We start from the raw sequence: 13,081 nt of genomic DNA, 5'->3' as shown, positions 1-13,081 counted from the left end.
AGTTGTGTGTGAGGCAACTTTTGCATGTGCTGCAACTTTTGTACATGTGGCAATTTTTCCGCGTGTGCAAGTTTTGCGTGTGGCGAGTTTTCCATGAGGTGAGTTTTGCACTTGTGGCGATTTTTGCGTGAGCCTAGTTTTTGCATGTGGCGAGTTTTGCGCGTGGCGAGTTTTGAGCGGCGACTTTTGTGTTTCGACTTTTATGTGGCGAGGTTGGTGTATGTGTGGTGAAATGTGTGCTGAGGGTGGTATATGTGTTCAAGCACGTGGTAGTGTGTGGCGCATTTTGTGTGTGTCCATATCCCCGTGTGTGGTGAGTATCCCATGTCGGGGCCCCACCTTAGCAACTGTACGGTATATACTCTTTGGCGCCATCGCTCTCATTCTTTAAGTCCCCCTTGTTCACATCTGGCAGCTGTCAATTTGCCTCCAACACTTTTCCTTTCACTTTTTCCCCATTATGTAGATAGGGGCAAAATTGTTTGGTGAATTGGAACGCGCGGGGTTAAAATTTCACCTCACAACATAGCCTATGACGCTCTCAGGGTCCAGACGTGTGACTGTGCAAAATTTTGTGGCTGTAGCTACGACGCCTCCAACACTTTTCCTTTCACTTTTTTCCCCATTATGTAGATAGGGGCAAAATTGTTTGGTGAATTGGAACGAGCGGGGTTAAAATTTCGCCTCACAACATAGCCTATGACGCTCTCGGGGTCCAGACGTGTGACTGTGCAAAATTTTGTGGCTGTAGCTGTGACGGTGCAGATGCCAATCCCGGACATACACACATACACACACACACACATTCAGCTTTATATAGTAGATGACTCACTAGGAGTTTTTTTAAGCATATATTATTGGTTTATACAATAAATTATTATAATAGTTGCACTTTGATATGACTTTACTGGAGATATGAATTTTTATGAGTATTCTTCTACAGCATTGCTGAATATGTGGCCGATATAAACAATGGTCGGTACAGGCATTTTATTAAGAATTCTTGTTGACATTTAATGAGAGATTTTTTATGACTTTTAGAATCAGAGTTCTGTTATTCGCTATCAGTAATTATCTATCTGTAATTATTTTGGTAATAATGGGTGCACATACATTTAACGAAATGTTGTTCCACTTTCCCTTAGGTAAAATCCAAGTATAAAATTTATTTTGCTTCAATGACTACAATCGTACACATGTTGTTGACCAATAGATGTCGCTAAGTCAAATCTTAGACAGGTGCCAAGACACGAAATCTTCTTCTCCGACTGAAGAGGAAAGGTCCTTAACATAAGTCATCAGATGTCTGGAAATATTCTGGAGAGTCCAATTCGGGAAAATTGTAAAACAAAAGTCATCTGTCACAATCTAGTGATTTAAAAGAAAAACATAAAAGATGACAAAGAAATAAATATTATAACTGATAATGCATTAAGTGATAATGAAAAATGACGCTAATCTCCACCTTTCTTTGTAGTTGGGTTCTGTCAAGTGCAAATTGGGAAGTTGCTTGTGCCCCATTCTCCAGGGGCCACCACTGATTACACAATTAAGGCTTAAGGTACCTTCACACATAACGATTTCGTTAACGATATTGTTGCAACGCCACGCTTTTTGTGACGTAGCAACGATCCTGCTAACGATCTCGTTATGTGTGACAGCGACCAACAATCAGGCCCCTGCTGGGAGATCGTTGGTCGCTGGGGAATGATCAGGACCTTTTTTTGGTCGCTGATCACCCACTGTCATCGCTGGATCGGCGTGTGTGATGCCGATCCACCTATGTATTCACTTGTAACCAGGGTAAATATCGGGTTACTAAGCGCAGGGCCGCGCTTAGTAACCCGATATTTACCCTGGTTACCATTGTAAAAGTTAAAAAAAAACAGTACATACTCACATTCCGATGTCTGTCACGTCCCTCGCCGTCAGCTTCCCTGCACTGACTGTCAGCGCCGGCCGTAAAGCAGAGCACAGCGGTGACGTTACAATGGTAACCAGGGTAAATATCGGGTTACTAAGCGCGGCCCTGCACTTAGTAACCCGATGTTTACCCTGGTTACCCGGGGACTTCGGCATCGTTGAAGACAGTTTCAACGATGCCTAAGTCTTTCCCCGGATCGTTGGTCGCTGGAGAGAGCTGTCTGTGTGACAGCTCCCCAGCGACCACACAACGACTTACCAACGATCACGGCCAGGTCGTATCACTGCTCGTGATCGTTGGTAAGTCGTTTAGTGTAACGGTACCTTTAAAGTGGTAATCCAGCTGCACTTCTACATCGAGAAAATTTGGTTAGAATCGGGCAGATTACCTTGCTGCAAAATGACCTCAGAAGACTGCCATGAAGATCCATGCAACGGACAAGACGAGCACGGAGACTTCAGGTAGCGCAGAAATGCCGGAATTACCTGTACATGTGCAATAAAAAAGAAAAATTATGTCAGTTGGTTGTTGCGTTGCTTTATTTTTTTTAGAATAACAAGAGGAAATGATCTTGAGGACCAACCTTATATCTAACGTGTATACGTAACATCACCTTACAGCTTACAGGATTTAGCATCTATATGGGCTAATAAATTATTTTTGTCTTATCCCAAGAGAAATAGACCCCAGTCAATGGCTGTAAGGTCAGTTGCATATAGGGTTGTGTTCTCCTGGGCTTTTGAGGTCCATCACTGGTTGGATTTTCTTGCTCGTTGGTAGACCAGAGGAATCCTCTTCTATTCCAAGAGTAAAATCACATTATACAGGTTTGGAAAAATCCATGGGTATGTGCACACGTCAGGATTTCTTGCAGAAATTTTCCTAACAAAAACCGGACATTTCTGCCAGAAATCCACATGCGTTTTTACCGCGATTTTGACGCGTTTTTGATGCGTTTTTGATGCGTTTTTTTGTGCGTTTTTTCCCAAATGCATAGAATTGCGGGAAAAACGCAGAAAATCCGCAAAAATAATGAACATGCTCATTTTTTTACCGCGATGCGTTTTTTTCGCGGAAAAAAATGCATCCATGTGCACAAAACATGCAGAATGCATTCTAAATGATAGAATGCATAATGTATGCGTTTTTAATGAGTTTTTATAGCGTTTTTAGCGTGAAAAAAATGCGAAAAAAACGCAAAAAATCCTGAACGTGTGCACATGGCCTAAAAGGCAGAAAAAATCCTCTTGTGGACAATAGGGTTTGACAAATTTATGGGACTCGGTCACATCAGAACAAATAGCCACTGGAAAACTCTACCTAAAGTTAAGCTGCGTGAATTTCTTTTTTGTGCTACATAATCTGAGGCATACCGGCACACTTCATAAAAATTAACCCGTGGAATCTGCCTAAAAATCCAAACCAAAATCCACAAGGAAATTCGCATTCATGACATGTGAATTTTGTTATTGAGTTTAGTTCATAATTGAGATGCGGATTTCCCTCTACATAGTAATAAAAATATGGAGCCTTTCCGCAATAGATAGGGATTGCTGCTAATATATATATAAAAATTACATTGTGAGACTATGTGTGATAAAACTATAATAATTTACATTGTAAAATATCAGTATGGATTCTGTAACTACATTTTTTATTGGTGATTGGATTCACTGGTGGGCCTAGTATATATTATAGCTCTTAATTATGGCTGGTTCCTCTGGTGGGCCTAAGGTATCTAATAGTGCTTAATGGTGGTTAGGTTTTCTGGTGGGTCTAAAGTACCTAATCTTTCTTAATGGTGGCTGGGTCCTCTGATTGGCCTACAGTTCCTATAAGTTTTTAAAGGTGAGTACTTTGGTACGCCTAAAGTACTTAATTGTTTTTAATTATTGAAAAGTCCTCTGGTGGGCCTAAAGTTCCTAATAGATGTCAATGGTGGCTAGGTTTCTTGGTGGGCTTAAAATACTTACCAGTAATTAATGGTGGCTAGGTCCATTGGAGGGCCTTACGTACCTAATAGTTGTTAATACTGCCTAGATCTTTTGGTGGGCCTATTGTTCCTAATGGGCCTTAATTGTGGTTAGATCCTATGATGAGTCTATTGTACCTGATAGTTCTTAAGGGTGACTAGGTCCTCTGGTGGACCTGTTGTGCCTATTAGGCTTTAATGGTGGCTAGGTCCCCTGGTGGGGTTAATAGTACCTAGTAGTTCCTAATGGTAGTAGTTGAGCCTTTTGGTGAACTTATGGTACCAAATAGTTCTTAATGGTGGGTAGGTTCTTTGGTGGGCCTATTGAACCTAATAGGTCTTAATGGCAGTTGGATCCTCTGTTGGGCCTAAGGTATCTCAACCAACACTAAAGGTTTTCAATATATTATTTTGATTATTTACCGTATTTTCAGATTATAAGATGCATTTTTCCCCAAAAATCTTTTTGGGAAAACGGGGGTGCGTCTTATAATGCGGATATACCTTACCGGCCACAGTGGAGCAGGGTCCCAGGGTCACTGCTGGAGACAGAAAAAGTGGAGCGTTGCTGCAGGCCACAGGCTGGGATGAGGGGGTGTTCCGATGTGCACCGCTGTGGGTGTTCGGTGGTGCGGGGCTCTGCTGACATTTTGTGAAAGCCCAGAGCCCCCCGCACTTACATGGTTTACTGTGCGGTGGACTCTGGGAAAATGGCTGCCAGGGCATGAGCAGATGGAGATCTCAGTATTTTTCTCCTCAAAATTTGGGGTGCGTCTTATAATCCGGTGCATCTTATAATCCGCAAAATACGGTAATTTTAAAAAATGACCTCAACCATAAAGTAAAATACAATTTACTGCAACATTTTTGAGGACCCATGAATTACTTGTAAGTCCTAATGGAGTATAGATTTGGAGTTTTTTTCCCCAAATATTGCAAAGTAGAACAGAAATATCATGGACTTACCATTTGGCTTAGTAGTAGATGTACTGGTTGATACCGTGGTCGTACTGGAACCTGTACTGGATTGTCCATTGGTTGCCGTCTTTGTGGTACTTCCACTGGTGATTGCAGAAAGTATCTTGCTGGTTGTAGGAGTAGATGAAGTGGCAGGATTACTAGTGGATGTTTGGAAACTTGTATTAGTTGGTCTACTGGTTGGAGTTGAACTACTTGACGTGTTAGTAGATGCTGTTACTGGTTGACTGGATGACGAGAGAGGGAGGAAAACTTTGGTTGTTGATAGAAGATTATTAGTGGTTCCGGGTCCGGATGAAGATGTTTTAATGGTTGAGGCTGAGGTTATTATAGTAGTCAAAGATGTTGCGGTTTTGGTGACTGGAGTTGTTGTAGTACTGACTGTAGAAGATGGAGAAGTAGTCGAAGTAGTGACTGGAGTCGCTATCGTGCTGTTCATAAGTGGACGGAGTTGATTGCTCAAATTTGATAAAGCATTAAGTAAGTCATTGATGGCATTAATAAGGGAGAAAGATGGGGCTGGCTGGCCTCTAACTGGTGAAACTAAAAAAAACCCATAAAATATAGATAAAAACTTATCAGAGCTAGATTTGCCTTGATTACAAATAGTGATGAGCAAGTGTGCTCGTTACTCGAGTTTTCCGAGCATGCTTGGGTGTTCTCCGAGTATTTTGGGGCGTGCTCGTAGATTATGTTTTTGTCTCCGCAGCTGCATGATTTGCGGCTGTTAGGCAACCTGAAACCTGAACACATGCAGGGATTGCCTGTTTGTTAGGGAATCCCCACATGTGTTCAGGCTGTCTAGCTGCCACAAATCATGCAGCTGCGGGGACTCAAACATAATCTACGAGCTTGCCCAAAATACTCGGAGACCACCCGAGCATGCTCGGAAAACTCGAGTAACGAGCACACTCGCTCATCACTAATTACACATAATGAAATAATAACAAAGGTTCTAAAGCCACAAGCTTTTGACTTTTCCGAGTTTACAGGCAGTGTAAATACGCCTGATGAAGAGCACAAATCGGTGTCGAAACATGATGACCATGAGAAAGGGGACGAGAGCATTCTCAAAACTTGATTGTCCCAAATGAAACCAAACACAATAAGACTTTGGAGTTTTCAATATGGGATCTCGATAAGATATTTACTATCTTCATTGAGTCCCAAGAAGAGGCAAAGAAGATGACCCACGGAAAAGATCAAAATGAGAAGGTCTGCCACATCTAAAAAATGTCCTGATCTTGTCAAACGTACCTTTATCGAGCTGTGTTCACAGCTCCAACACTCCTTTATCTTTACACTATCACAGCTAAATAACTATATTTAGTTTCTACAGCCCTAAAAGCAGCTGATAAAGTCATTTTTTGTGATACTTGTAGGAGATAAGTGGAGTCGTAGAAGCCCGTTCTGTATCAGATTTTCAGAATTTACACATGTGAACCCATATTGTCACCCTGCATGATTTCCATTATCCTAATTTCAGGCAGGGGGTGTATACCTTTGTAATCATTTATTGTTATTGCCCAATATATAATCCATACTTTCACAGCCTACAGTAAAAATAGCCTATTTTTTTTATGTATACAGCTCCTATGCTAAGCTATGTGTGATACTTTCATGTAACAGGAGATATAAAGGTAATGAGTCATCAGAAAATTACCGATTGTTTAAATCAGGTTTTTTTGTGTTACATGTTTCTTTTTCTGCAAAATATTGCAATTGTTGTTTTTCATATCAGAACTTTTATTAAAAATAACAAAATTAGTAATCTTGCAATTTTCACAGTGGCCATTGGGACTATTTTAAACTCATACTTACAGTCATTTTAGAAAGAGTTTTCAGCAGGCTCCTTATCAGCAAAGGTAGGATGATAATAACAGGTAACACCCCTGTACAGCGGTGTAACGGACAGAGAGGTGTGTATTTATTTATTTATTTTTTACAAATCAGTGCCACACTAGTCCATGGATGACTATGGGGGTGCATTATAGTTTATGGATGACATCTCTGTATACAGCAGATAACACAGGATCCACCATTCACAATAGGTGATGTCACAGCTCACCTCCTCCTCCTGTTCAATGACTGATAACACCTCTTTATACAGTAGATAACACAGGAACCACCATTCACAATAGGTGATGTCACAGCTCACCTCCTCCTCCTGTACAATGACTGATAACACCTCTATATACAGTAGATAACACAAGATCCACCATTCACAATAGGTGATATCACAGCTCACCTCCTCCTGTATAATGACTGATAACACCTGTATACACAGATAACAGGATCCAGCATTCACAATAGAAGATGTCACAGCTCACCTCCTCCTCCTGTACAATGACTGATAACACCTCTATATTCAGTAGATAACACAAGATCCACCATACACAATAGAAGATGTCACAGCTCACGTCCTCCTCCTCTTGTACAATGACTGATAACACCTCTATATACAGTAGATAACACAAGATCCACCATACACAATAGAAGATGTCACAGCTCACCTCCTCCTCCTGTACAATGACTGATAACACCTCTATATTCAGTAGATAACACAGGATCCACGATTCGCAATAGGTGATGTCACAGCTCACCTCCTCCTCCTGTACAATGACTGATAACACCTCTTTATACAGTAGATAATACAGGATCCACCATACACAATAGATGATGTCCCAGCTCACCTCCTCCTGTACAATGACTGATAACACCTCTATATACAGTAGATAACACAGGACACTCCATTCACAATAGGTGATATCACAGCTCACCTCCCCCTCCTGTACAATGACTGATAACACCTGTATATACAGTAGATAACACAGGATACACCATTAACAATAGGTGATATCACAGCTCACCTCCTCCTGTACAATGACTGATAACACCTCTATATACAGTAGATAACACAGGATCCACCATTCACAATAGGTGATATCACAGCTCACCTCCTCCTCCTGTACAATGGCTGATAACACCTCTATATACAGTAGATAACACAGGATCCACCATTCACAATAGGCGATGTCACAGCTCACCTCGTCCTCCTCCTGTACAATGACTGATAACACCTCTATATACAGTAGATAACACAGGATCCACCACTCACAATAGGTGATATTACAGCTCACCTCCTCCTGTACAATGACTGATAACACCTCTATATACAGTAGATAACACAGGATCCACCACTCACAATAGGTGATGTCACAGCTCACCTCCTCCTCCTCTTGTACAATGACTGATAACACCTCTATATACAGTAGATAACACAGGATCCACCACTCACAATAGATGATGTCACAGCTCACCTCCTCCTGTACAATGACTGATAACACCTGTATATACAGTAGATAACACAGGATCCACCATTCACAATAGGTGATGTCACAGCTCACCTCCTCCTCCTGTACAATGACTGATAACACCTCTATATATAGTAGATAACACAGGATCCACCATTCACAATAGGTGATATCACAGCTCACCTCCTCCTGCTGTATTATGACTGATAACACCTCTATATACAGTAGATAACACATGATCCACCATTCACAATATGTGATATCACAGCTCACCTCCTCCTCCTGTACAATGACTGATAACACCTATATATACAGTAGATAACACAGGATCCACCATTCACAATAGGTGATATCACAGCTCACCTCCTCCTGCTGTACAATGACTGATAACACCTCTATATACAGTAGATAACACATGATCCACCATTCACAATATGTGATATCACAGCTCACCTCCTCCTCCGGTACAATGACTGATAACACCTATATATACAGTAGATAACACAGGATCCACCATTCACAATAGGTGATGTCACAGCTCACCTCCTCCTCCTGTACAATGACTGATAGCACCTCTATATACAGTAGATAACACGGGATCCACCATTCACAATAGGTGATATCACAGCTCACCTCCTCCTCCTGTACAATGACTGATAACACCTATATATACAGTAGATAACACAGGATCCACTATTCACAATAGGTGATGTCACAGCTCACCTCCTCCTCCTGTACAATGACTGATAACACCTCTATATACAGTAGATAACACATGATCCACCAATCACAATAGGTGATATCACAGCTCACCTCCTCCTCCTGTACAATGACTGATAACACCTATATATACAGTAGATAACACAGGATCCACTATTCACAATAGGTGATATCACAGCTCACCTCCTCCTCCTCCTGTACAATGACTGATAACACCTATATATACAGTAGATAACACAGTATCCACCATTCACAATAGGTGATGTCACAGCTCACCTCCTCCTCCTGTACAATGACTGATAACACCTCTATATACAGTAGATAACACATGATTCACCATTCACAATAGCTGATGTCACAGCTCACCTCCTCCTCTTGTATAATGACTGATAACACCTCTATATACAGTAGATAACACAGGATCCACCATTCACAATAGGTGATGTCACAGCTCACCTCCTCCTCCTGTACAATGACTGATAACACCTCTATATACAGTAGATAACACTGGATCCACCATTCACAATAGGTGATATCACAGCTCACCTCCTCCTCCTGTACAATGACTGATAACACCTCTATATACAGCAGATAACACAGGATCCACCATTCACAATAGGTGATATCACAGCTCACCTCCTCCTCCTGTACAATGACTGATAACACCTCTATATACAGTAGATAACACAGTATCCACCATTCACAATAGGTGATGTCACAGCTCACCTCCTCCTCCTCCTGTACAATGACTGATAACACCTCTATATACAGCAGATAACACAGTATCCACCATTCACAATAGGTGATGTCACAGCTCACCTCCTCCTCCTGTACAATGACTGATAACACCTCTATATACAGCAGATAACACAAGATCCACCATTCACAATAGGTGATATCACAGCTCACCTCCTCCTCCTGTACAATGACTGATAACACCTCTATATACAGCAGATAACACAGGATCCACCATTCACAATAGGGGATATCACAGCTTACCTCCTCCTCCTGTACAATGACTGATAACACCTCTATATACAGCAGATAACACAGGATCCACCATTCACAATAGGGGATGTCACAGCTCACCTCCTCCTCCTGTACAATGACTGATAACACCTATATATACAGTAGATAACACAGGATCCACCATTCACAATAGGTGATGTCACAGCTCACCTCCTCCTCCTGTACAATGACTGATAACACCTCTATATACAGTAGATAACACTGGATCCACCATTCACAATAGGTGATATCACAGCTCACCTCCTCCTCCTGTACAATGACTGATAACACCTCTATATACAGCAGATAACACAGGATCCACCATTCACAATAGGTGATATCACAGCTCACCTCCTCCTCCTGTACAATGACTGATAACACCTATATATACAGTAGATAACACAGGATCCACCATTCACAATAGGTGATGTCACAGCTCACCTCCTCCTCCTGTACAATGACTGATAACACCTCTATATACAGTAGATAACACTGGATCCACCATTCACAATAGGTGATATCACAGCTCACCTCCTCCTCCTGTACAATGACTGATAACACCTCTATATACAGCAGATAACACAGGATCCACCATTCACAATAGGTGATGTCACAGCTCACCTCCTCCTCCTCCTGTACAATGACTGATAACACCTCTATATACAGCAGATAACACAGTATCCACCATTCACAATAGGTGATGTCACAGCTCACCTCCTCCTCCTGTACAATGACTGATAACACCTCTATATACAGCAGATAACACAAGATCCACCATTCACAATAGGTGATATCACAGCTCACCTCCTCCTCCTGTACAATGACTGATAACACCTCTATATACAGCAGATAGCACAGGATCCACCATTCACAATAGGTGATATCACAGCTCACCTCCTCCTCCTGTACAATGACTGATAACACCTCTATATACAGTAGATAGCACAGGATCCACCGTTCACAATAGGTGATGTCACAGCTCACCTCCTCCTCCTGTACAATGACTGATAACACCTCTATATACAGCAGATAACACAGTATCCACCATTCACAATAGGTGATGTCACAGCTCACCTCCTCCTCCTGTACAATGACTGATAACACCTCTATATACAGCAGATAACACAAGATCCACCATTCACAATAGGTGATATCACAGCTCACCTCCTCCTCCTGTACAATGACTGATAACACCTCTATATACAGCAGATAGCACAGGATCCACCATTCACAATAGGTGATATCACAGCTCACCTCCTCCTCCTGTACAATGACTGATAACACCTCTATATACAGTAGATAGCACAGGATCCACCGTTCACAATAGGTGATGTCACAGCTCATCTGCTCCCCCTCCCCTTACAATGACCTTGGCACATACTCATTAGCTGCCTCAATACAAAGGATAAGTTCAGAGTTTGTTCGTTGCTTCTAATGTACATGTGCAGGTTTTGATAAAACAGAAAATTAGAATCTAAAAAAACCCCTAGTGGTCAGTGTGAAAATTGCAAGACTACTTTTTTTATTTTTAACATAGATTGTGATATAGATCATTTAAATAAAAAAATTCTTAAAAAATAAATTTAATACAAAAATCTGATGTAAGCTCTAGGCCAGTTTCTGATGATACATTCACTGCAGTCTGCAACCATGGAGTCATATAGGTCTGCATTGGAGCTGTATACAAAAAATGTCAGGAAGCTGCATAAAAATCAGTAGAAAAATCCAGAATAAAATCCACATGTTTTACAAGTAGTTTTCGTTCCTGATCTTGGTGCCAAATTGAGATGTGGATTTCACCATTTCTATTGTTATGAAAACATGTTGCATCTTTTCATTTAGTGTTCACAGCTCCCATGCTGAGCTATGTGTGATACTATCAGGAAACATGAGACTTCATTGCAGAATCTGACTACAGGATTTGTGTTGCATACACAAATCGGTAAGACATTTTTAACCAAGAACTTGAAGATGCGCTGGCATAATAAATTGCGAGACTATCCATATCACAAAGTATTCTGGCTATGATGGAAATGCTTTCATTGATAATTCCCCTCTGACCCCAGGATTCCCCCATAAAACATAATGAATGATAAGCACAGATTTGTGCATCTTACCAGTAATGAATACACTCAAGCCCAGGACGAAAATGGCGCTGGTACCAGAAAAAGTCATCATTATTCCAAAGTATTTTACCAAGTTCCTAAAGATCCAAAGTGCACGTTATGGAGGATGATATGGAGGATGAGACCTCTAATGTGTGCGGATCCCATATATACCTATGGTGGGTGTGACTGCCGCCTGCGAGAATCAAATCTGACAGGTATCATGGATAATATGGGAAGATGACTGTATTAAACACTAAATATAGACACAATGGAGCAGGGATGGGTGTCTGGATGAACCTGTTTCATCATCCTTCAGAAACCCCAAATAGTGTTTAATCCATTGTCAGCGATAAATCCATCAAATCCATAAACAATTGTGAGGAAACTAATGGGAGAGATGCAAATAGAATAAAACACAGGACAGAACATCCTATACAAATTATACTCGTAACGTAGGATGAAAATGAAATGGCCAAATCTGAACTCGCTGTTTTGGTCCACAAAAAAGACAAAACAAACCCCTATGACATACAGTACAGAGAAAAAGTTTGGACACACCTTCTCATTTAAAGATTTTTCTGTATTTTCATGACTATGAAAATTGTACATTCACACTGAAGGCATCAAAACTATGAATTAACACATGTGGAATTATATACTTAACAAAAAAGTGTGAAATAACTGAAATTATGTCTTATATTCTAGGTTCTACGAAGTAGCCACCTTTTGCTTTGATGACTGCTTTGCACACTCTTGGCATTCTCTTGATGAGCTTTAAGGGGTAGTCACTGGGAATGATTTTTTTCACTTCACAGGTGTGCCCTGTCAGGTTTAATAAGTGGGATTTCTTGCCTTATAAATGGTGTTGGGACCATCAGTTGTGTTGTGCAGAAGTCTGGTGGATACACAGCTGATAGTCCTACTGAATAGACTGTTAGAATTTGTATTATGGCAAGAAAAAAAGCAGCTAAGTAAAGAAAAACGAGTGGCTATCATTACTTTAAGAAATGAAGGTCAGTCAGTCTGAAAAATTGGGAAAACTTTGAAAGTGTCCCCA

At 41.0% G+C, this 13,081-nt stretch overlaps 1 protein-coding gene across 1 annotated transcript; it reads right to left on the bottom strand.

Annotated features, from left to right (window-relative positions):
- Positions 1-966: 966 nt before the first annotated feature.
- Positions 967-12,153, bottom strand: LOC138667137 (uncharacterized). The gene is made up of 4 exons (XM_069755443.1): positions 12,034-12,153; positions 4,863-5,417; positions 2,313-2,409; positions 967-1,368 (listed from the first exon to the last, which is right to left on the bottom strand). The coding sequence occupies exons 1-3, from the start codon at positions 12,092-12,094 to the stop codon at positions 2,330-2,332; spliced, it is 696 nt and encodes a 231-aa protein (XP_069611544.1). The 5' UTR covers positions 12,095-12,153; the 3' UTR covers positions 967-1,368; positions 2,313-2,329.
- Positions 12,154-13,081: the final 928 nt, after the last annotated feature.

This window comes from Ranitomeya imitator, chromosome 2 (genome assembly GCF_032444005.1).
Source record: "Ranitomeya imitator isolate aRanImi1 chromosome 2, aRanImi1.pri, whole genome shotgun sequence".
NCBI lineage: Eukaryota > Metazoa > Chordata > Amphibia > Anura > Dendrobatidae > Ranitomeya > Ranitomeya imitator.
This window is presented reverse-complemented; position numbering and strand designations above follow the sequence as displayed.

Coding starts and splice junctions, on each gene's coding strand:
- LOC138667137 (XM_069755443.1), bottom strand. CDS start 12,094: ATGATGACTTTTTCTGGTACCAGCGCCATTTTCGTCCTGGGCTTGAGT. Junction 5,418..12,033: donor CTTGAGTGTATTCATTACTG/GTAAGATGCACA, acceptor GGTTTTTTTTAG/TTTCACCAGTTAGAGGCCAG. Junction 2,410..4,862: donor ATCTACTACTAAGCCAAATG/GTAAGTCCATGA, acceptor GCACATGTACAG/GTAATTCCGGCATTTCTGCG.